Here is a 23035-nt window from a genome sequence, read left to right as displayed (position 1 = left end):
AGTTTATCTATATCCCTCTGTAACCTGCTACATCCTTCCACACTATCGACAACACCACCGACTTTAGTATCGTCTGCAAATTTACTCACCCACCCTTCTGCGCCTTCCTGTAGGTCATTGATAAAAATGACAAACAGCAACGGCCCCAGAACAGATCCTTGTGGTACTCCACTTGTGACTGTACTCCATTCTGAACATTTCCCATCAACCACCACCCTCTGTCTTCTTTCAGCTAGCCAATTTCTGATCCACATCTCTAAATCACCCTCAATCCCCAGCCTCCGTATTTTTTGCAATAGCCTACCGTGAGGAACCTTATCAAACGCTTTGCTGAAATCTATATACACCACATCAACTGCTCTACCCTCGTCTACCTGTTCAGTCACCTTGTCAAAGAACTCAATAAAGTTTGTGAGGCATGACCTACCCTTCACAAAGCCATGCTAACTATCCCTGATCATATTATTCCTATCTAGATGATTATAAATCTTGTCTCTTACAATCCCCTCCAAGACTTTACCCACTACAGACGTGAGGCTCACCGGTCTATAGTTGCCGGGGTTGTCTCTGCTCCCCTTTTTGAACAAAGGGACCACATTTGCTGTCCTCCAGTCCTCTGGCACTATTCCTGTAGCCAATGATGACATAAAAATCAAAGCCAAAGGTCCAGCAATCTCTTCCCTGGCCTCCCAGAGAATCCTAGGATAAATCCCATCAGGTCCCGGGGACTTATCTATTTTCAGCCTGTCCAGAATTGCCAACACCTCTTCCCTACGTACCTCAATGCCATCTATTCTATTAGCCTGGGGCTCAGAATTCTCCTCCACAACATTATCTTTTTCCTGAGTGAATACTGACGAAAAATATTCATTTAGTATCTCGCCTATCTCTTCAGACTCCACACACAATTTCCCATCCCTGTCCTTGACTGGTCCTACTCTTTCCCTAGTCATTCGCTTATTCCTGACATACCTATAGAAAGCTTTTGGGTTTTCCTTGATCCTTCCTGCCAAATACTTCTCATGTCCCCTCCTTGCTCGTCTTAGCTCTCTCTTTAGATCCTTCCTCGCTACCTTGTAACTATCCATCGCCCCAACCGAAACTTCACACCTCATCTTCACATAGGCCTCCTTCTTCCTCCTAACAAGAGATTCCACTTCCTTGGTAAACCACGGTTCCCTCGCTCGACGCCTTCCTCCCTGTCTGACCGGTACATACTTATCAAGAACACGCAGTAGCTGATCCTTGAACAAGCCCCACTTATCCAGTGTGCCCAACTCTTGCAGCCTACTTCTCCACCTTATCCCCCCCAAGTCACGTCTAATGGCATCATAATTGCCCTTCCCCCAGCTATAACTCTTTCCCTGCGTGTATACTTATCCCTTTCCATCATTAGCGTAAACGTCACCGAATTGTGGTCACTGTCCCCAAAGTGCTCTCCTACCTCCAAATCCAACACCTGGCCTGGTTCATTACCCAAAACCAAATCCAACGTGGCCTTGCCTCTTGTTGGCCTGTCAACATATTGTTTCAGGAAACCCTCTTGCACACACTGTACAAAAAACGACCCATCTATTGTACTCAAACTATATCTTTTCCAGTCAATATTTGGAAAGTTAAAGTCTCCCATAATAACTACCCTGTTACTTTCGCTCTTATCCAGAATCATCTTCGCCATCCTTTCCTCTACATCCCTAGAACTATTAGGAGGCCTATAAAAAAACTCGCCAACAGGGTGATCTCTCCTTTCCTGTTTCTAACTTCAGCCCATACTACCTCCGAAGAAGAGTCCCCATCTAGCATCCTCTCCGCCACCGTAATACTGCTCTTGACTAGCAGCGCCACACCTCCCCCTCTTTTGCCTCCTTCTCTGAGCTTACTAAAACACCCAAACCCCGGAACCTGCAACATCCATTCCTGTCCCTGCTCTATCCATGTCTCCGAAATGGCCACAACATCGAAGTCCCAGGTACCAACCCATGCTGCCAGTTCCCCTACCTTGTTTCGTATACTCCTGGCATTGAAGTAGACACACTTCAAACCACCTACCTGAACACTGGCCCCCTCCTGCGACGTCAAATCTGTGCTCCTGACCTCTCTACTCTCATTCTCACTTACCCTAAAACTACAATCCAGGTTCCCATGCCCCTGCTGCATTAGTTTAAACCCCCCCAAAGAGCACTAACAAATCTCCCCCCCCAGGATATTTGTGCCCCTCAGGTTCAGATGTAGACCATCCTGTCTGTAGAGGTCCCACCTTCCCCAGAAAGAGCCCCAGTTATCCAGAAATCTGAATCCCTCCCGCCTGTACCATCCCTGTAGCCACGTGTTTAAATGCTCTCTCTCCCTATTCCTCATCTCACTATCACGTGGCACGGGCAACAACCCAGAGATAACAACTCTGTTTGTTCTAGTTCTGAGCTTCCATCCTAGCTCCCTGAAAGCCTGCCTGACATCCTTGTCCCCTTTCCTACCTATGTCATTAGTGCCAATGTGGACCACGACTTGGGGCTGCTCCCCCTCCCCCCTAAGGACCCGGAAAACACGATCCGAGACATCACGTACCCTTGCACCTGGGAGGCAACATACCAAACGTGAGTCTCTCACGCTCCCACAAAATCTCCTATCTGTGCCCCTGACTATAGAGTCCCCAATTACTAATGCTCTGCTCCTCTCCCCCCTTCCCTTCTGAGCAACAGGGACAGACTCCGTGCCAGAGGCCCGTACCCCATGGCTTACCCCTGGTAAGTCGTCCCCCCCACAAGTATCCAAAGCGGTATACTTGTTTCTCAGGGGAACGACCGCAGGGGATCCCTGCACTGACTGCTTTTTCCCAGTCCCTCTTACAGTTACCCACCTATCTCCAATCTTTGGTGTAACTAATTCCCTGAAGCTGCTATCTATGACCCCTTCTGCCTCCCGAATGATCCGAAGTTCTTCCAACTCCAGCTCCAGTTCCCTAACTCGGTCTTGGAGGAGCTGGAGATGGCAGCACTTCCTGCAGGTAAAATCAGCAGGGACACTAACTGCATCCCTCACCTCAAACATCCTGCAGGAGGAACATTGCACTCCCTTCCCTGCCATTCCTCCAACTTTCTACCAAGATCTGGCTAACAACTAAATTAAATTTTTTATTAAAAAAAAAATAATAATAATATAAAATATGGTACTTACCTCAGACCAATGGGTTTTATTATTAGGTTAGAGGAGGAGGGCGGGTGGGAGACACTACACGTGTAGTGTCTCGGGTTTCCTCTCCACCAGAATTTATTGGTGAGGGTCTTCCCAGAAGTCCGCGGGTCGACTTCCTGTTCCCGCCTAAAACACTAATTTAAAAAAAAAAAAAAATTCTCAGCTCCTGCTGAAATTGACTAACCAGCCAGCTCCCGCCGAAATCGACTGGCCTGCCCCTGCAAAGACAAGTGCTTTTAAAGGACAGACTTAGCTCCCAGCAACCACTTCCGCACTGCTCCCACTGAAACTGACTCACCAGCTGATTCTCCCGCCAAAATCGACTGGCCTGCCCCTGCAAAGACAAGTGCTTTTAAAGGACAGACTTACCTCCCAGCAACCACTTCCGCACTGCTCCCGCTGAAACTGACTCACCAGCTGATTCTCCCGCCGAAATCGACTGGCCTGCCCCTGCAAAGACAATTGCTTTTAAAGGACAGACTTACCTCCCAGCAACCACTTCCGCACTGCTCCTGCTGAAACTGACTCACCAGCTGATTCTCCCGCCGAAATCGACTGGCCTGCCCCTGCAAAGACAAGTGCTTTTAAAGGACAGACTTACCTCCCAGCAACCACTTCCGCATTGCTCCCGCTGAAACTGACTCACCAGCTGATTCTCCCGCCGAAATCGACTGGCCTGCCCCTGCAAAGACAAGTGCTTTTAAAGGACAGACTTACCTCCCAGCAACCACTTCCGCACTGCTCCCGCTGAAACTCATATACGAATAAAATGCCTTGTGATTCTCCTTAATTCTGTTTGCCAAGTGCTTTTCATATGATCCTTTTCGCCTCCGAACTCCTTGCTTAAGTTCCTTCCTACTTTCTTTATATTCTTCAAGGACTTTGTCTGTTCTCAGCCTTCTAGACTTTACAAAGGCTTCCTTTTTCTTTTTGATTGGGCTCACAATGTCCCTTGTTATCCACGGTTCCTGACATTTGCCATACTTATCCTTCATCTTCATAGGAACATGCCAGTCCTGAATTCTAATTAACTGACGTTTGAAAGACTCCCACAAATCAGATGTTGATTTATCCTCAAACAGCCACCTCCAATCTAAATTCTTCAGTTCCTGCCCAATATTGTTGTATTTAGCAGTGCCCCAATTTAGCGCTTTCATCCAAGGATTACTCTTATCCTTATCCACAAGTACCTTAAACCTTATGGAATTATGGTCACTGTTCAAGAAATACTTCCCGACTGATAATTTAACCACCTCGCCAGGCTCAGGCCCCAATATGCTAAGTGACACTAGCAAACCTCCTGGCCAGAATATTGGTGCCCCTCCAGTTTAGGTGCAACCTGTCCTCGTGAAGGTCCCACCTACCTGGAAGAGATCCCAATGATATAGATATCTGAAACCCTCCCTCCTACATCAGCTGTTTAGCTGCACTATTTTCCTATTCCTTGCCCCATTGCCACATAGGGAGTAATCCTGAGTACAACCCTAGATGTCCTGTTTTTGAATTTACTACCTAACTCCCTGAAAAGCCCCTTCAGGATCTCGTCACTCTTCCTGCCTATGTTGTTAGTACCAATGTGTACCACAACCTCTGGCTGTTCATCCTCCCCCTTCAGAATGCTCTGTACCATTCAGAGACATCCTCCACCCCGGCACCGGGAAGGCAACATCCATCCTGGAATCTCTTTCACACCACAGAACCGCCTATCTGTGCCCTGACTATAGAGTTCCATATAACTACTGCTGTTCTTCTTTGACCCTCTCTGCTGAACAACAGAGCCATCCATGATTTCACCACTCTGGCTCCTGGTGTTGTTTTCCCCTGATAGACCAGTATCCAACACAGTATACCTATAGAGAGGGCGACAGCCACAGGAGATTCCTTGCACTGACTGTCTGCCCCTTCTAACAGTCACCATTTATCTGCTTGCACCTTGGGTCTGACCATGTCTCTAAAACACATGTCTATGATGCTTTTCGGCACCTGCATACTCCTAAGTGCGTACAGCTGATGCCCCAACCGATCCATGCAGTCTGTGAGGAGCTGCAATTGCATACACTTCCTTCCGATGTAGTTGGCTGGAACGCTTGAAGCGTCGTGGATTTCCCACATCTCACAGGAAAAGCACATTACCCCGCTGACTGACATTTCTAGCACTAATTTTTTAATACTTATTAAATTCTTATTAAATTAGGTTACCATTAACAATATTAACCTGGCACTAGATTTCCACTATAAATATTAAATGTTAAATATACTCGTCTCCACCTTCTAGTCGGTTAAGTTCCAGTCCCAGCCCCTCCTCTCAGGTAGGTCCTGTAACTGAAAAACAAGTCGCGCAAAGCCCCATGCCAACTTTTATATCTTCGAGTTTCGGTCCCAACCTCTCCTCTCGGGTACCTGTAACTGAAAAATGAGGCCGCGAAAAGTCCCACGTGAAATCCATCAAATACTCCTGGAGACTTTTGTTATATTTTGGATGATTAACTTATGTTGTTTAAATTTCTGACCCAAAGTGACCTCAGACCAGTCACTTATGAGTGATGGACAGACTAGTATTTAGCAATGGCATCTGGATCCACTGAGTGTCCAACCCTTTCATCTGTGATCTGAAAGTTGTTGGACATGCTCTCTTCCTTGCTTGGTCATAAAAGGCAGGACTGGAACAATACTATATCTCAAAATTCTATCCCTGTGCTCCAACCACAAAGAATGCTTGCATGATGCAGGTGTATTTCATAAAATAGATTGGTTGCAGACAGGAGACCCTTCAGAGGAACTCCACTAATACTATCAGGCTACTCTATCCTTGTAATCCTGCAAATTATTTATCTTTAGACGCTTATGCAATTCCCTTTTCAATGCCACAACTGAAACTGTCGTCACCGCACTCTCAGGCATTCTAACTACATTACAAAAAGTTTTTCCTCATGTTGCATTTGTTTCTTTGACCATTCATCTTAAGTTGGCAGAGGTACGAAAATTGAGCTGTTGGGCAGAATTCTGACTTTCAGATAATGGAATTGCGCCATTTTATTTTCTTATCTCTGCCTCTCCTTCGCTGCTACCATCTCCAACCTGGCCAAAGCTAGAAGGAGAGCAGCTCAACATGAAATATTTCCCATCAGTAACAAGGCCGGTGGGGTGTGGGGAGTGGGATGTCGCCACTCAGCCTTGTAACATCCCAGACCCATCTGCCACCATTCACCCCACTGAATGGATGCTGCTAGTCACGGTGGAGCCTTGAAAGTCGGTCTGTCTGGGGCAGGGGGAGAACAGAGCTCGAGTCCCATCAGGTTCAGCAGAACTGAGATGGGCAAAACCCAAAACAAAACATACATTGTTAGATGTGATTCCACAATTGGCCAAGAGTGGGAAAGAGGGGTTCCTTTTCATGGGACACTGGCATCAGTTTTGGGACAGGGGGGACCTATACCGTTGGGATGGTCTCCACCTGAACCGAGCTGGGACCAGTGTTCTGGCGAAAAGAGTAAATAGGGTGGTCAATAGGACTTTAAACTAGAGATTGGGGGGGAAGGGAAAGTCAGGGAACCAAGAGGTGAAGTAATTAGTGGGAAGCATAGCTGCTTAGGAATACAAAAAAGCACGAAAAGACAGAACTCATGAGAGGTTACGATAGTCCCCATCCCACAAAATATGACTGTATGGAAAGGCTCAGTAAACCAAGGTCCACCACACTAAGAAAACAAAAAGGGACGGTCAATGGAGAATTAAAGGTGCTATATTTAAATGCGCGCAGTGTACGGAACAAGGTAGATGAGCTTGTGGCCCAGATTGTGACTGGCAGGTATGATATGGTAGGCATCACAGAGTCGTGGTTGCAGGGGGTTCAGGACTGGCATTTAAACATCCAGGGATTCACAACCTATCGAAAAGACAGAGCGGTGGGCAGAGGGGGCGGGGTTGCCTTGTTAATTAGGAATGATATTAAATCAATAGCACTAACCGACATAGGGTCAGATGATGTGGAGTCTGTGTGGGTAGAGTTGAGGAACCACAAAGGCAAAAAAACCAGAATGGGAGTTATGTACAGGCCTCCTAACAATGGTCAGGACCAGGGGCACAAAATGCCCCTGAAATACAAAATAGAAAGTGCATGTCAGAAAGGCAAGGTCACATCACAGTAATCATGGGGGACTTCAATATGCAGGTGGACTGGGTAAATAATGCTGCCAGTGGACCCAAGGAAAGGGAAGTCATTGAATGTTTACAGGAGGGCTTTTTGGAACAGCTTGTGATGGAGCCCACAAGGGGACAGGCCATTCTGGACTTAGTGTTATGTAATGAGCCAGACTTGATTAAAGATCTTAAAGTAAGGGAGCACATAGGAGGCAGTGATCATAATATGGTTGAATTCAATCTCCAATTTGAAAGAAAGAAGGTAGAATCAGATGTAAAGGTGTTACAGTTAAATAAAGATAACTACAGGGGCATGAGGGAGGAACTGACGAAAATCGACTGGGAGCAGAGCCTAGTGGGAAAGACAGTAGAACAGCAATGGCAGGAGTTTCTGGGAGTAATTGAGGACACAGTACAGAGGTTCATCCCAAAGAAAAGAAAGGTTATCAGAGGGGGGATTAGGCAGCCATGGCTGACAAAGGAAGTTAGGGAATGCATCAAAGCAAAAGAGAAAGCCTATAATGTGGCAAAGAGTAGTGGGAAGTCAGAAGATTGGGAAGGCTACAAAAACAAACAGAGGATAACAAAGAGAGAAATAAGGAAAGAGAGGATCGATTATGAAGGTAGGCTAGCCAGTAACATTAGGAATGATAGTAAAAGTTTCTTTAAATACATTAAAAACAAACGGGAGGCAAAAGTAGACATTGGGCCGCTCCAAAATGACACTGGTAATCTAGTGATGGGAGACCAGGAAATAGCTGAGGAACTAAATAAGTACTTTGCGTCAGTCTTCACAGTAGAAGACATGAGTAATATCCCAACAATTCCGGAGAGTCAGGGGGCAGAGTTGAATATGGTAGCCATCACAAAGGAGAAAGTGCTAGAGAAACTAAGAGGTCTAAAAATTGATAAATCTCCGGGCCCAGATGGGCTACATCCTAGAGTTCTAAAGGAGATAGCTGAAGAAATAGTGGAGGCGTTAGTTATGATCTTTCAAAAGTCACTGGAGTCAGGGAAAGTCCCAGAGGATTGGAAAATCGCTGTTGTAACCCCCCTGTTCAAGAAGGGAACAAGGAAAAAGATGGAAAATTATAGGCCAATTAGCCTAACCTCGGTTGTTGGCAAGATTCTAGAATTCATTGTTAAGGATGAGATTTCTAAATTCTTGGAAGTGCAGGGTCGGATTAGGACAAGTCAGCATGGATTTAGTAAGGGGAGGTCGTGCCTGACAAACCTGTTAGAGTTCTTTGAAGAGATAACAAATAGGTTAGACCAAGGAGAGCCAATGGATGTTATCTATCTTGACTTCCAAAAGGCCTTTGATAAGGTGCCTCACGGGAGACTGCTGAGTAAAATAAGGGCCCATGGTATTCGAGGCAAGGTACTAACATGGATTGACGATTGGCTGTCAGGCAGAAGGCAGAGAGTTGGGATAAATGGTTCTTTTTCGGAATGGCAACTGGTGACGAGTGGTGTCCCGCAGAGTTCAGTGTTGGGGCCACAGCTGTTCTCTTTATATATTAACGATCTAGATGACTGGACTGGGGGCATTCTGGCTAAGTTTGCCGATGATACAAAGATTGGTGGAGGGGCAGGTAGTATGGAGGAGGTGGGGAGGCTGCAGAAAGATTTAGACAGTTTAGGAGAGTGGTCCAAGAGATGGCTGATGAAATTCAACGTGGGAAAGTGCGAGGTCTCGCACTTTGGAAAAAAGAATAGAGGCATGGACTATTTTCTAAACGGTGACAAAATTCATAATGCTGAAGTGCAAAGGGACTTGGGAGTCCTAGTCCAGGATTCTCTAAAGGTAAACTTGCAGGTTGAGTCCGTAATTAAGAAAGCAAATGCAATGTTGTCATTTATCTCAAGAGGCTTGGAATATAAAAGCAGGGATGTACTTCTGAAGCTTTATAAAGCATTAGTTAGGCCCCATTTAGAATACTGTGAGCAATTTTGGGCCCCACACCTCAGGAAGGACATACTGGCACTGGAGGAGGTCCAGCGGAGATTCACACGGATGATCCCAGGAATGGTAGGCCTAACATGCGATGAACGTCTGAGGTTCCTGGGATTATATTCATTGGAGTTTAGGAGGTTATGGGGATATCTAATAGAAACTTACAAGATAATGAATGGCTTAGATAGGGTGGACGTTGGGAAGTTGTTTCCATTAGCAGGGGAGACTAGGACCCGGGGGCACAGCCTTAGAATAAAAGGGAGTCACTTTAGAACAGAGATGAGGAAAAATTTCTTCAGCTAGAGAGTGGTGGGTCTATGGAATTCATTGCCACAGAGGGCGGTGGAGGCCGGGAGGTTGAGTGTCTTTAAGACAGAAGTTGATAAATTCTTGATTTCTCGAGGAATTAAGGGCAATGGAGAGAGAGCAGGTAAATGGAGTTGAAATCAGCCATGATTGGAAGTTGGAGTGGGCTCGATGGGCCGAATGGCCTTACTTCCTCTCGTATGTCTTATGGTCTTGTGGTCTTAATACATGCTGAAAATTCTGAATGCCCTGACAGCTATAATAACTAATTTAAGATGAGCAATTGAGCTCGCATATATCTTGTATATACTTGGAATGGCAGTGGCATAGTTGTCTTGTCACTGAAATGAATGAATGAATGAAAATCGCTTATTGTCACAAGTAGACTTCAATGAAGTTACTGTGAAAAGCCCCTAGTCGCCACATTTCGGCACCTGTTCGGGGAGGCTGGTACGGGAATTGAACCATGCTGCTGGCCTGCCTTGGTCTGCTTTCAAAGCCAGCGATTTACCTGTGTGCTAACCAGCGGACTAGTAAACCATAAACCTAGGGTAATGCTCTGGGGACCCAGGTTCAAATCCCACCACTGCAGATGGTGAAATTTGAATTCAATAAAAATCTGGAATTAAAAGTCTAATGATGACCATGAAAATTGTCGATTGTCATTAAAACCCATCTGGTTCACTAATGTTCTATAGGGAAGGAAATCTTGTCCTTACCTGATCTGGCCTTCATGCGACTCCAGACCCAATGTGGTTGACTGTTAACTGCCCCCTCAAGGGCAATTAAGGATGGGCAATAAAAGCTGGCACAGCCTGCGATGCCTACGTCCCATGAACAAATAAGGAAGATATATATGTTCTAGCTAAGAGTGACATATCAATTTTTCCAAAGGCATTACAACATTATCAAATTACCCAGCAGTTTGGGGAGACTGTTGTACCACTTTGATTTCTCCGTGGCAACATATGGGCCAGGCTTGTCCAATGAGTGGCCGTGGCCCCCAGAGGTAGTTTTCAAAATGCTAGTTAGTGGAGTGGAACATTCTAAATGAAGCTGAAAGATTCTGGAAGAATCACATGCCGCTCCTCTCCCGTGCTTGCGGCTGAATAGATAAATCAACTGAAGAGACCTGCTGCCTGGTAGTGTGGGAGGGGGTTGTAAGTGAATGAAGAGGAGGGAGTGTGGATCTCTGGCTCACTTGCTCTCACGCCAACACACAATCACACCCACACTCAGTGGGTGAGCATCAGGAGATTGGCAGTGAGCCCGATTTATAAAAAAAAACAAAACTCTGCCCCTCTCACACTCGAATGGTGATCTTTATTAATTACTTGTTATGATCCCGGCTGATGTCATAACTGGAGGGGAGATTCCAAAGTAGAACCCTGGCTCAAAAGACCATAACTGATATGGACAACCAGCGTTGTCTAGGTCAATCAGATTGTGTGTCATTTGAAATTTGGCATTGTTGCATTTCTCCTGATGAGTGTGATGAAAAGCAGCAATATTCAAATCAGATGAGCCTTGTTCTAATTGAATGATGGAGCAGGCTCGTTGGGCCTAATGGTCTACTGCCTATATTTATAATGATCTTTGTTAATCACCTTCCACATAGGGGTTAGAAACATGGCACGGTGATTGTTTTTTAAAAAATTAATTTACGGGATGGAGTGTCGCTGGTTAGGCCAGCGTTTATTACCCATCCCTAGTTGCCCTTCAGAAGGTGGTGATGGGTTGCCTTGAACCGCTGCAGTCCTTCAGGTGCAGGTGTACCCACTATGCTGTTCGGGAGCGAGTGCCAGGATTTTGTCTCCGCGACAATGAAGGAACAGCGATATATTTCCAAGTCGGGGTGGTGAGTGATTTGGAGAGGACCCTCCAGGTGCTGAGGTTCCCAGGTATCTGCTGCTCTTATCCATCTAGATGGTAATGGTCGTGGGTTTGGAAGGTGCTAAGGAACCTTGGTGAGTTACTGGAGTCCATCTTGCAGATGATACACATGGCTGCCACTCTTTGTCGGTGGTGGAGGGTTTGAATGTTTGTGGAAGGAGGAGAAATCAAGCGGGCTGCTTTGTCCCGGATGGTGTCGAGCTTCTTGAGTGTTGTTGGAGCTGCACTCAAGTGGAGCGTATTCCAATACACTCCTGGCTTGTGCCTTGTAGATGGTGGACAGTCTTAGGGTGGGGGTCAGGAGGTGAGTTACTCTCCGTAGGATTCCTAGCCTTTGACCTGCCCTGGTCGCCACAATAATTAATGTGGCTAGCCCAGTTCAGTTTCTGATCAATGGTAACCCCCAGGATGTTGATTGTGGGAGATTCAATGATGGTAATGCCATTGAATGTCAAGGGGCAATGGTTAGATCCTCTCTTGTAAGAGATGGCCAATGCCTGGCACTTGTGTGGCGCAAATGTAACTTGTCACTTGACAGCCCAAGCCTGGATATTGTCCAGGTCTTTCTGCGTTTGGACGTGAACTGCTTTGTTATCTGAGGAGTCACAATGGTGCTGAACATTGTGCAGTCATCCGCAAACATCCCCACTTCTGATCTTATGATGGAAGGCAGGTCATTGATGAAGCAGCTGAAGATGGTTGGGCCTAGGACACGAGCCTGAGGAACTCCTGCAGTGATGTCCTGGTGATGAGATGATTATCCAACAGAAGACGTTTTTCCTTTTTTAAAAGGAAAACTCCATTTGATCTTGCTATTTTTGCAGGCTCAGGAATTGGGAAGCGTTGAAAGCCAACCCCCCAATCCTTTGTCAGCGACCCTCTGTCCTGCCACCCCACTGATCTGTTTCCAGGGTTCTAATAGTGATCTTGGTCTGGGCCTCAGAGTGCTACTGTTGCCAGTGTTGCAGTTCTCAGTGGAATTTCTGTCCCACTGATGGTTTGATTGCATGGAAGATCTGGCACGGGCCAGTTAAGGGCCTGATGATAGAGACATGGGGCTCCGATTGGTTCCGCAAATGGTTATGAGAAATGGGGGTGGGTACCTTTTATATCCCAGTAGTAGCATTCACTACCCTGGCTTCTATATTAAATTGTCCAGTGATGTATTTAGAAGGTACATGGATTCCTAAATGGTTTTTATTTGAACAAGCAGAGTGTGTCTAATTACGTGCATAATTTTTAAACCATCAGTGATGTATGTGCATTTTTGGACATTTCACAAATCTTTGCTGTTTGTTGCTTCAGGTGGAAATCGCAGCTCCATGAACTAACAAAATTGCCTGCTTTTGTGCGTGTGGTATCGGCAGGAAACCTGTTGAGCCATGTGGGGCACACCATTCTTGGAATGAACACTGTCCAGTTGTACATGAAAGTTCCAGGAAGCAGGACTCCAGGTTAGTACCATAACGTTTAAAAAGTGGAATTATGTGACCAGTAAAAGTGGATGAATAAATGGTGAAATAAGCCTTTTTTTGGTATGTTCTGGAAACAGCCAATTGACCTAGAATTTTGATAATGGAATTATGCATTCTTATGTTCATTGATTCCTATGCAACATGAACTGGAGTGTTGTTAATCTCTGGGTGAGTGCCACCAGATGGAAGCAGAGTTGTGTCTCACTCATGAATGTCTTTGACCACTTTTCATGCTCGATGTGCTGCCAGTGCAGTATTAAATATTTAACTTATGACAATTTTAATACAATCTGGACAGAAGAACGAAGAACATTACAGCACAGGAACAGTCCCTTCAGCCCCCCAAGCCTGTCCCGGTCATGATACCAACCGTGGCCAAAACCCTTAGCACGTCATTGTGCCGTATTCCTCTATCCCCATCCTATCCATGTATAAAGAACAAGGAGAGCACGGAGGTTTAATATCTTCATCTCTTACATAAAGCTGCTCACCTGTTTCAAGAGGGTATTAGGCAGTATTATTAAAAGTAGTACTGTGCAGATTAAAATTAGAAATCAAGGAGAAAACAGATGAGAAAATTCTGACTTGTCAATTATGGAATTCCACCGTTTGAAATGTTTTTCCAGCCTCCCCATCCCACTTTCTGTAATCATTTGCTTAACATGTCCAGGGCATTGTTATAGGAAATACTCAAAAGCATCTTAGCACCAAATATATTTAGTTGCTTCATTAATGACACTTTTACATGATCATGCTGTTTGCTGCCAAATCCAGTGTTCAGTTCTTTCAAAGCTCCCTCCATCAATGAAGGTGTCTGTCAGACACAGTAAGCTTGGACTAACAACATTCATATCACACAAGTGTCAATTAATGACCATCTCCCGGAAAATAAAAACCCACTGACCTCCCCGACTTTCATAGCGTTGTCAGCCGATAAGTGCCATGATGGTTACTGTAGCTCAATCCAACTACTCCCATCAATACAATGGCTCTAACAGCATTGAACAGATGAATGCTCAGCATGGAACAATTGAATACCCTGTGCTGAGTGACTGAAATTGCCTTTCAATGCTCCATCTACAAGATTCATCAAGAATGTGATTGAAACCTGAACATGGCTGGATGGATGCAGCGACAACAGCACTCAAAAGGTGCTGGGACAGAGTCGGCGTCTTTGATTCGAGCTCCAGCTGTTTGACTCTGTATCCAGCTCCTTGTTACCATCACATTGTATTTACAATAGGTTCCATATACAGGTTCTCATGAGAAACCTGTCAAGTGTACTTGAGCAGCCTCTCTCAGGTCTGCAACTTCTAATACCAAAATGAACAAGGACAGTAGTATGTTAGTGCAAGTTCTGCAAGCTGCTCACCATGCTTACTTTCTGACTTAGATGTGTGTTGTGATTTCCTACCCAGGACAATCATGAGATCACCATCAGGGCTGTGACTTAGTGTTTGGGGTATAACATCCCACTAATCCTCCTCCAGTTTGAAACTATCATATAATTTCTAATAGTTCAATTATCAATCTTCCTTGACAAGAAGTTGAGAGAATATACTTACTGTCCAGATTTTTGATGCATCTGAGAGATTGATATATTTATGTACATCTAGTACTTGAGCATTATTCTTCAAGTTTATTTTTTCACTCATTTTGAGCCCCTGATTATGTTTTTGCTTTAGACCTTCACTTTGAAAGCTATAATATTTCTTGCTACCTTCCACACACTGAATAAGCTTAATGCATCGGACTTTTAGGACTAAATCAAGGACATTCGCTTAAAGTTGCTTGTTTAATTTGTCCACTGTTACAGTCCTACAATTTAACTCTATGGAATGCTCCACTCAAGGAAGTAATCACTATGTGCATTCTACATAGTATAATAATAATAATAATCGCTTCTTGTCACAAGTAGGCGTCAATGAAGTTACTGTGAAAAGCCCCTAGTCGCCACATTCCGGCGCCTGTTCGGGGAGGCCGGTATGGGAATTGAACCTGCGCTGATGGCATTGTTCAGCTGTTTAACCCTCTGTGCTAAACCAGAGATGTTAAAAAGAGGAACTGTTTGGGAGAGCTCACAGAGAGTCTCCATGCTCTGGCGCCATCTAGCTCCGGGTCACTGTCGAGTGGCCACTGCTCTAAGCATTGCCGCACTAACGTATACTTAATTGCCTGAGTGATCTAAGGTGGCCTTTAATATTATGTCATAGAGATCAGCAAGCTTAATTTCCACGTAACTGGGACATTTTAAACATGTATATGTGGAGGTTCGGGAATTAAGAATGTGAAATAACCTACCAGCATAATTGTCATCCATCAAATATCCAGTTTATTTGCCCCTCTGTCTCTCAGACCATGCATATCAAGAGCTTTAGGATTTGCTTTTGAGAGTAATTATACTCTTTATGCCAATATACTTTCCTTTTACTGCCACTATCAAAGAACTGGGGAAATGTGGAATGAAGCTTAAAACAAAGTGTCAGGTTGCAAGGCCATTGAGAATAAAAATCTGAAAGGGGCAGTGTTCTATTATTGTTCTCGAAAACAGCAACATCTTTTATACTCTCAGATAATGAATGGGAAGAGGCATACTGTAAAAGTTGATCATTTAACTAAATAGCATTTTGTGTTTGAGTGTTATGCAAGTTGAAAATCGAACCAGTGTCATTAAAGAACCGAGATGGACAAGAAAAGGAAAAATATGCACAAACAAAAAATGTATTATGACTAAGTGAGTTTGGGCTGTAGAGGATTTTCAGAGAACCCTGTGCTGACTGTATTGTGCAAAGTAGAGATGAATAATTTCAAGTGTAGCTCTTGGAACCCAACAGAAGTCAGGCCCCGGACAATGATGATGCACAGAGCTTACCACTTATACAGTGATTATGTGCAGGCATTGGCAGAAGTATCAGATTTCGCAATGAAATGTTACCAAAATATATAACACTGTGCAGTCCATTGAGAGTTAATTGGGAAAAATATTACACTAAAACGAATTGGAAATTCAAGAGGGGTTTGTGACTCATAGAACCATGCCATTTTTTAAAAACTGAATAAATGGCAGAATGCAAGCAGTAATTTAGTTTGTGGTATTGGAAAATTAACAAACCACTTAAGTTGAACATTGATTTATAATATTAAAATTTTGCTTGGTGTCACTCCCTTGTAATCAACTCCCACTCATCAAAAGTTATATTCGAACTCCAACCATTGGAAAACTTAAGGGCTTGATTTGGAAAATATATTTGAATTTACTAGAGTTAATTGAACCCCAGTATGGTGGCAAAAATACTCCTGATTGATACCCATCTTCAGAATAACTTGCAGGTTCATGTTACTGAATTCTGTACTATTTTTTTTAAGAAAGCCGAGAACATAATTCAATACACCACAAGAAACTCTTTAATTGGATTAGCAGCGAAAATTCAAATATCTGCCATAATAGATAAGACAGCCTGATCTTGTGAGTATGCAATACCTTGGGCACAGAGATTAAATGGCTTTGAATTTAAAACACCAAAAATAGAAGAACCATTGTGTAGCTTAATTTGCCAAGGAAGAATATGAAATTAAAATGGTAGAAGAAGCTATATACTGAAGTGGCAATGTTTGAAACAAAAGAATAGTTGCATAATTTGTCAGTTTGCAAATACTTTAACCTTTAAATGACAGTGTGTCAAATGCATTTTCATTTTTTAACAATTAATTTCTTTTGTTTTTGTTCACAGGTCATCAAGAAAACAACAATTTCTGTTCTGTTAACATTAATATAGGTCCTGGAGATTGCGAATGGTTTGCTGTACCTGAGTCATACTGGGCAGTTATGAATGACTTCTGTGAAAAGTAAGAATGTTTTGCTAGCTCCTGTTTCACCAACATCTGTTTTAAAATTCTCATCAATGTATTCATAATCCCTTTGTGCTATCATCCCCTTCCTGCCTTTACAACCTTCTCCGGGCCTTCAACCCTTCAAGACCTCTGCGTTCCTCTACCTCTGGCCTCTCATGTGCCCACCATCCCCTTCACCCACCATTGTGGCTCTGCCTTCAGCCAGCTAGGCCCTAAGTTCCAGAATTCCCTCCCTATGCCTGTCCATCTCCGCCTTTAAGAACCTCCTTAAAATTTACCTTTTTAACCACGTTTTTAGAAAATAAAGATCTGCTAAATATTTTGAATTTAGCTGGCATTGAGTCAGTTACCACCCTTTTATTTCTGGGGTGTGGATTTGAACCCAACCTTGATTGATAAGTTGAAAAAGTTGGTCTAAGTTGTAGAGGTGATTTTGTGAAATTAGTTTAGACTTTGTTCCTGAGCCAACCACACATGAATGCCAACATTTTGATAGCAAGCCTTGAGAATGACTGATTTGGATTGTATTGCTACTGCTTTAGCACCTAACCCAACTTGCATGGGCAAAATGGCAAGCAACTTTCAGTTTCCTGAGATATATGAATTACTAGATGAAAACAAAACACGGTCCGTATAATTTCCTTTCTAATATTGTGATTAAAAAGGGAAGACTTTCACTTGTATAGCACCTTTCATCACCACCTAGCTAATGAAATAGATACAACAATAATGGAGTTTCAGTCAAGACTGATTTGGTTCCTCATAATACACTGTTAAAACTCTCATTAAAATTATTATTTTAATAAAATTAGTTATGTGAGACCAGAAATTATTTTTGTAGTTTAGAAAATGGTTAAGTCTAGAAATTTAGCTGTAATTCAAGTCTTATGGAACATCAGTCTTCAGTTGATAGGCTATTTCCCTTAATAAGGGAATCCGATGTATACTGATCTGGGATTTTGGGGGCAAGGTTTTTTATTCTGAAACTGCCTGTTGTACTTATACTGTTACTGAATGCCAAAATGCAAAAGTTGCTTTCCTTGTAGAACTGACATAACCAGTTTAACTAAATTAATATGCTTTTACTTATGGAATACCTCAAGTCAGTGTTTCAATGATAATACAGGTGGTTTGATTGCTGTTTACAAATTATTTTAAGTATGTCAGCTATATCAATTATTCAGAAGTGAGAGAAATAACATTGTTACTGATTGATTGGTTTTGGTTTAAATACCCGAACAGGCGCCGGAATGTGGTGACTAGGGGCTTTTCACAGTAACTTCATACTTATAAAAGATTATTATTATTAAATTGCTTTGAAGCACTGAAGCGTATGGAAAGCCTGTTTTGTTTACTAAATGTTAAGCAGAAAATTACCTTCAGAAGAGATTCATTTTTCAGGCGCATCAAGCATTTGCTATAAACATACAAACACCACAATACAATGTTGTTTTTTTATTTACAGCATGACTTATCCTAGTATGAGATAAAAGGTGGAAACATGCAAAGTATTTCACCCGTCTCTAAGCACAGGCAAAAATCGAAACTTGTTGACTTGGCAGCCTCAAAAATGTGCAATCAGTGTTAGTTTTGGTTACTTTCATTCTGATTTGATGTTTTTGTTTTTAAAAAATGATACAATTTCTGCTTTTATTCTGCTTCTAATATGACAATAGAATCAGTGATCTTATTGTTCAAGTTTCATTCTGTCAATTCAAAATGAAATGTATTTGTTCTGAAGCTGTATAGCATAGCCTGCTCCCTTGGACAGTCTCTTGGGATTGAGGATGATTTGCTTCCACTCTGGTTCTATGGGTTCTGAAATGGCTGATAAATCCAATGTGTAATCTTCAGACTCTGCCGCAGGCTGTGCCGCTGGTGCTTCAAGAGTTTGGTAGATGGGCATTTGGAGGTTTGTGCGCTCTTTTTGACACCTCGACTTCACCTCTGCGCATTCTCTGCAGTCTCTTGATGGGTTTGTTTGCCTTCCTGGATGAGCCTTTTCCATTTTGATCAGTCGCAAGCCCCGAGTCAGCTTGTAGCACAGCCACCACTTATAGAATTGCAAGAAAATTGCAACACAAGCGTTCTGTTTGGTCCAGCATGTCCATGCTCCCATGCACCTGTTCCCTGCCATATTTGTTTGTTCCCCTTTCCTTCAACCGCCTATCTAATCTATTTTTGATTGTTGACATGGTCTCTGCATCAATCATGACCTCTGGTGGTGTATTCCATAGCTCCACAACTATCTATAAAGTTCCTCCTCCCCATTGACGTAAATGTCTTTTATTTAACCTTGTATCTATGCAACCTTGGTCTAACATAGAAAATTTCGAGCACAGAAGGAGGCCATTTTGCCCATCGTGTCTGTGCTGGCTGAAGGAGACCTATCTCACTTTCCAACTCTTGGTCCACAGTCGGTAGATTACAATGCTTCAAGTGCATATTCAAAAACTTTTTATATACAGTTAGGATTTCTGTCTGTACCACCCTTTCAAGTGGTGAGTTTGTCTGTTTTCTCTTATTCGAAGTATACTTTTATTTTAAACCAAAATTTACTACCTTGTATTTACCGACATTGGATTCCATTTTCCACATTTTAGCCCATTTCACTTTCATATCAATGTCATTTGTTACATTTGGCAAAAGCTTTCTGAAAGTCCATTTATGTTTTACCCACTCAGCAGATCAATTGTTTCCTGAAAAAACATTATCAAGTTTATGATAGTTCATTAGGTTTCTGATTCAAATGTAAGTGGCTGAGCAGGCTGCGACTACAATTTCCTGCAGCCTGTTTCTTTTTCACAGATAGCATATCTGCCAAAGCTCCATGCACTAAGTTTATTGTTCTGTCACATCAACTACCTAGAGAAGAACTAAAGCCAAAATATTGAGGCTATATGGGCTAAGCTCTGAAGTAAAAAAAGGGGCAGCCACACTGCTAGAACTGTACTGTAAATCCGCAAATAGTGGAAAGTAGAAGAACAAATATGTAAACAGCTTTCCGAGTGCAAAAACAAAGGGCAGTAATTTTCAGGGGCTTCAGCTACCCTAATATAATTTGGGGTGTAAATGGTGTGAAGGGTGCAAATTTCTTGAACTGTATTTAAGAGAACCTTTTTAGCCAACACATCACGAGAGGGGGCACAATTCTGGATTTAGTCTTGGGGAATGGAGCTGGGCAAGTGGATGAAGTTGCAGTGGGGGGTGATTTTGGAGATGGTTACCATAATATAGTTAGATTTAGCATCATGAAAAAAACAAAGATAGAACAGGATTAAAAGTTCTAAATTGGGGGAAGACAAATTCTACAGCACTGAGAACAGCTGGCAAGAGTGGACTGGATACACCTATTAGAAGGAAAAATTGTGTCAAATCAGTGGGAGGCATTCAAATGTGAGGTTCTACAGGAACACTGTAGACATGTCCCTACAAAGAAAAAGGGTGGTACCAAGATAGAGTCCCAAGATTATGGAGATACACACAGGCCAAGATAAAGCAGAAAGAGAAAGCTTATGACAACCACAAAAGGCTTAATACTGTAGAAACTCTAGAAGAGTATAGAAAGTACAGGGTTGAAATAAAAATGTAAATTAAGAAAGCAAAGATAAGATACCGAAAAATATTGGCAGGTAAGATCAAAAAAATCTTAAGATGTTTTACCGATACATTAAGAGCAAGAAATAACTGTGAAAGGGATAGCTGATCAGAGATGTACATGATAACTTGTTGATTCATTCAGAAGATGTGGGCAGGGTTCTCGATGAGTACTTTGTCTCTGCCTTCACGAAGGAGAGGGGCGATGCAGACGTTCAAGTTAAAGAGTAGTGTGAAATATTAGATACAATAAGCATAGTGGGAGAGCAAATATTTGAGGGACAGGCATCCATGAAGGTGGATAAATCACCAGGGCCAGATGGATTGTATCCCAGGCTATTGAAGGAGACCAGTGGAAATAGTGGGTACTATGACGATCATTTTCTAATCCTCACTAGATACAGGCGAGGTCCCAGAGGATTAGAGGCCTGTGAATGTTGTACCATTATTTGAAAAGGGTGCAAGGGATAGGCCAGCAAACTATAGGTCTATCAGTCTGACTTTGGTGGTGGAAAAAATAATGGAGACAATTCTGGGAGACACGATAAACTCACTTTGAAAGGCACGGATTGATCAGGGATAATCATCATGGTTTTATTAAGGGTAGATCATGTCTTACTAATGTAGTAGAATTTTTTGAGGAAGTTACAAGGAGAATTGATGAGGGTAGTGGAGTGGATGTTGTCTACATGGAGTTTAATCAGGTGCTCGGCAAGGTCCCATAAGGCTTACTGGTCAGAAAAGTGAGATCTCATAGGATACAGGGGAAGTGGCAGGTTGAATCCAAAATTGGCTCATTGACAGAAATCAAAGGGTAATGGTCAATAGACGTTTCTGAGAATGGAAAATGGTTTCCAGTGGTGTTCCACAGAGCTCAGTCTTGGGGGCCCTTGTAGTTTGTTGTTTATATTAATGATTTGGACTTAAATGTGAGAGACACTTACGATCGGGAAATTTACTGATGACACAATAACTGACCATGTAGTTGAAAGTGAAGTGGATAGCTGTTGACTCCAGATATCAATGGTTTGATTGAATTGGCAAAGAAACGGTGAATGGAATTTAGTCTGGAAAAGTGTGAGGTAATGCATTTGGGAAGTGCAAACAAAGCAAGGGAATACTCGATAAACGGGAGATATTGAGAGGCGTTGAGAAAGTGAGAAACCTTGGAGAGCATGTTCACAGCACCTTGAAGGTGATAGGACAGGTGGCCAAGAAGGCATATGGAATGCTTTGCTTTATTGGACGAGGTATTGAATATAAAAGCAGGGATGTCATGATGGAACTGTATAAAACACTGGTTAGGCCACAGCTGGAATTTTTTGTGCAATTCTGGTCTCAACATCACAGGAAAGGCATAATTGCTCAGGAGAAAGTGTAGCGAAGACTTACAAGAATGTTGTCGGGCTTGAAAATTTCAGCTATGACGACAGATTGCACAGGCTAGGGTTGTTTTCCTTGGAACAGAGAAGGCTAAGATGTGACCTATTGAGGTGTACAAAATTATATGGGGTCTAGATAGGGTGGGCAAAAAAACTTTCCTGCCATATCGTTTATCCAGGCCTCCACGCCGGGGGGTTTCGCTTCCTCCCACATAAGTAGGATCCTTTGCCGGGCTACCAGGGACGCAAAGGCCAGAATATCGGCCTCTTTCGCCTCATGCACTCCCGGCTCCTCCGCTACCCCAAATATAGCTAACCCCCAGCCTGGCTTGACCCGGACCTTCACCACCTTTGAAATCACCTTTGCCACTCCCCTCCAGTACTCCTCCAGTGCCGGACACGACCAGAACATGTGTGTGTGGTTCGCCGGGCTTTCCAAGCACCTCCCGCACCTGTCCTCCACTCCGAAGAACCTGCTCAGTCTTGCTCCCGTCATATGTGGTCTGTGTAGAACCTTGAATTGTATCAGGCTAAGCCTGGCACACGAGGACGAGGAATTTACCCTACTTGGGGCATCAGCCCACAGCCCCTCCTCAATCTCCTCCCCCAGCTCTTCTTCCCATTTTCCCTTCAGCTCCTCTACCAGCGCCTCCCCCTCGTCTCTCATCTCCTGATATATTTCGGACACTTTGCCCTCCCCGACCCAGACCCCGGAAATCACTCTATCCTGGATCCACTGTGTCGGGAGCAGCAGAAATTCCTTCACCTGTTGCCTCGTAAATGCCCTCACTTGCATGTATCTAAAGATATTCCCCGGGGGCAACTCATACTTTTCCGCCAGCGCTCCCAGGCTCGCAAACTCCCCGTCAATAAACAAGTCTCTCAGTCTCCTAATTCCTGCCCGATGCCAGCTCTGGAACCCTCCGTCCATCCTTCCTGGGACAAACCTATGGTTGTTCCTGATCGGGGACCACACCGAGGCACCCGTCACCCTCCTGTGTCGCCTCCATTGCCCCCAGATCCTTAAGGTTGCCACCACCACTGGTTTAGTGATATACCTTTTCGGGGAGAGCGGCAGCGGCGCCGTCACCAGCGCCTTTAGGCTCGTTCCCTTACAGGACGCCATCTCCAGCCTCTTCCACGCCGCCCCCTCTCCCGCCCTCATCCACTTACAAACCATCGCCACATTGGCGGCCCAGTAGTAGTCGTCCAGATTCGGCAACGCCAGTGCCCCTCTGTCC

At 43.7% G+C, this 23035-nt stretch overlaps 1 protein-coding gene across 5 annotated transcripts in view; it reads left to right on the top strand.

Moving 5' to 3' along the window:
* The window catches only part of kdm6a (lysine (K)-specific demethylase 6A), a 444294-nt gene that overhangs the window by 398311 nt on the left and 22948 nt on the right, over positions 1–23035 (top strand). For all 5 annotated transcript variants that reach the window (XM_072513832.1, XM_072513833.1, XM_072513835.1 and 2 more), the window contains 2 exons: positions 12794–12942; positions 16695–16809. In XM_072513832.1, the coding sequence (XP_072369933.1) occupies positions 12794–12942; positions 16695–16809 (264 nt within the window). The remainder of the gene's footprint in view (positions 1–12793; positions 12943–16694; positions 16810–23035) is intronic.

This window comes from Scyliorhinus torazame, chromosome 8 (assembly GCF_047496885.1).
Source record: "Scyliorhinus torazame isolate Kashiwa2021f chromosome 8, sScyTor2.1, whole genome shotgun sequence".
In the NCBI taxonomy this organism is placed as follows: domain Eukaryota; kingdom Metazoa; phylum Chordata; class Chondrichthyes; order Carcharhiniformes; family Scyliorhinidae; genus Scyliorhinus; species Scyliorhinus torazame.
The sequence above is the reverse complement of the archived record's forward strand: the minus strand, read 5'-3'. Positions and strand labels throughout refer to the sequence as shown.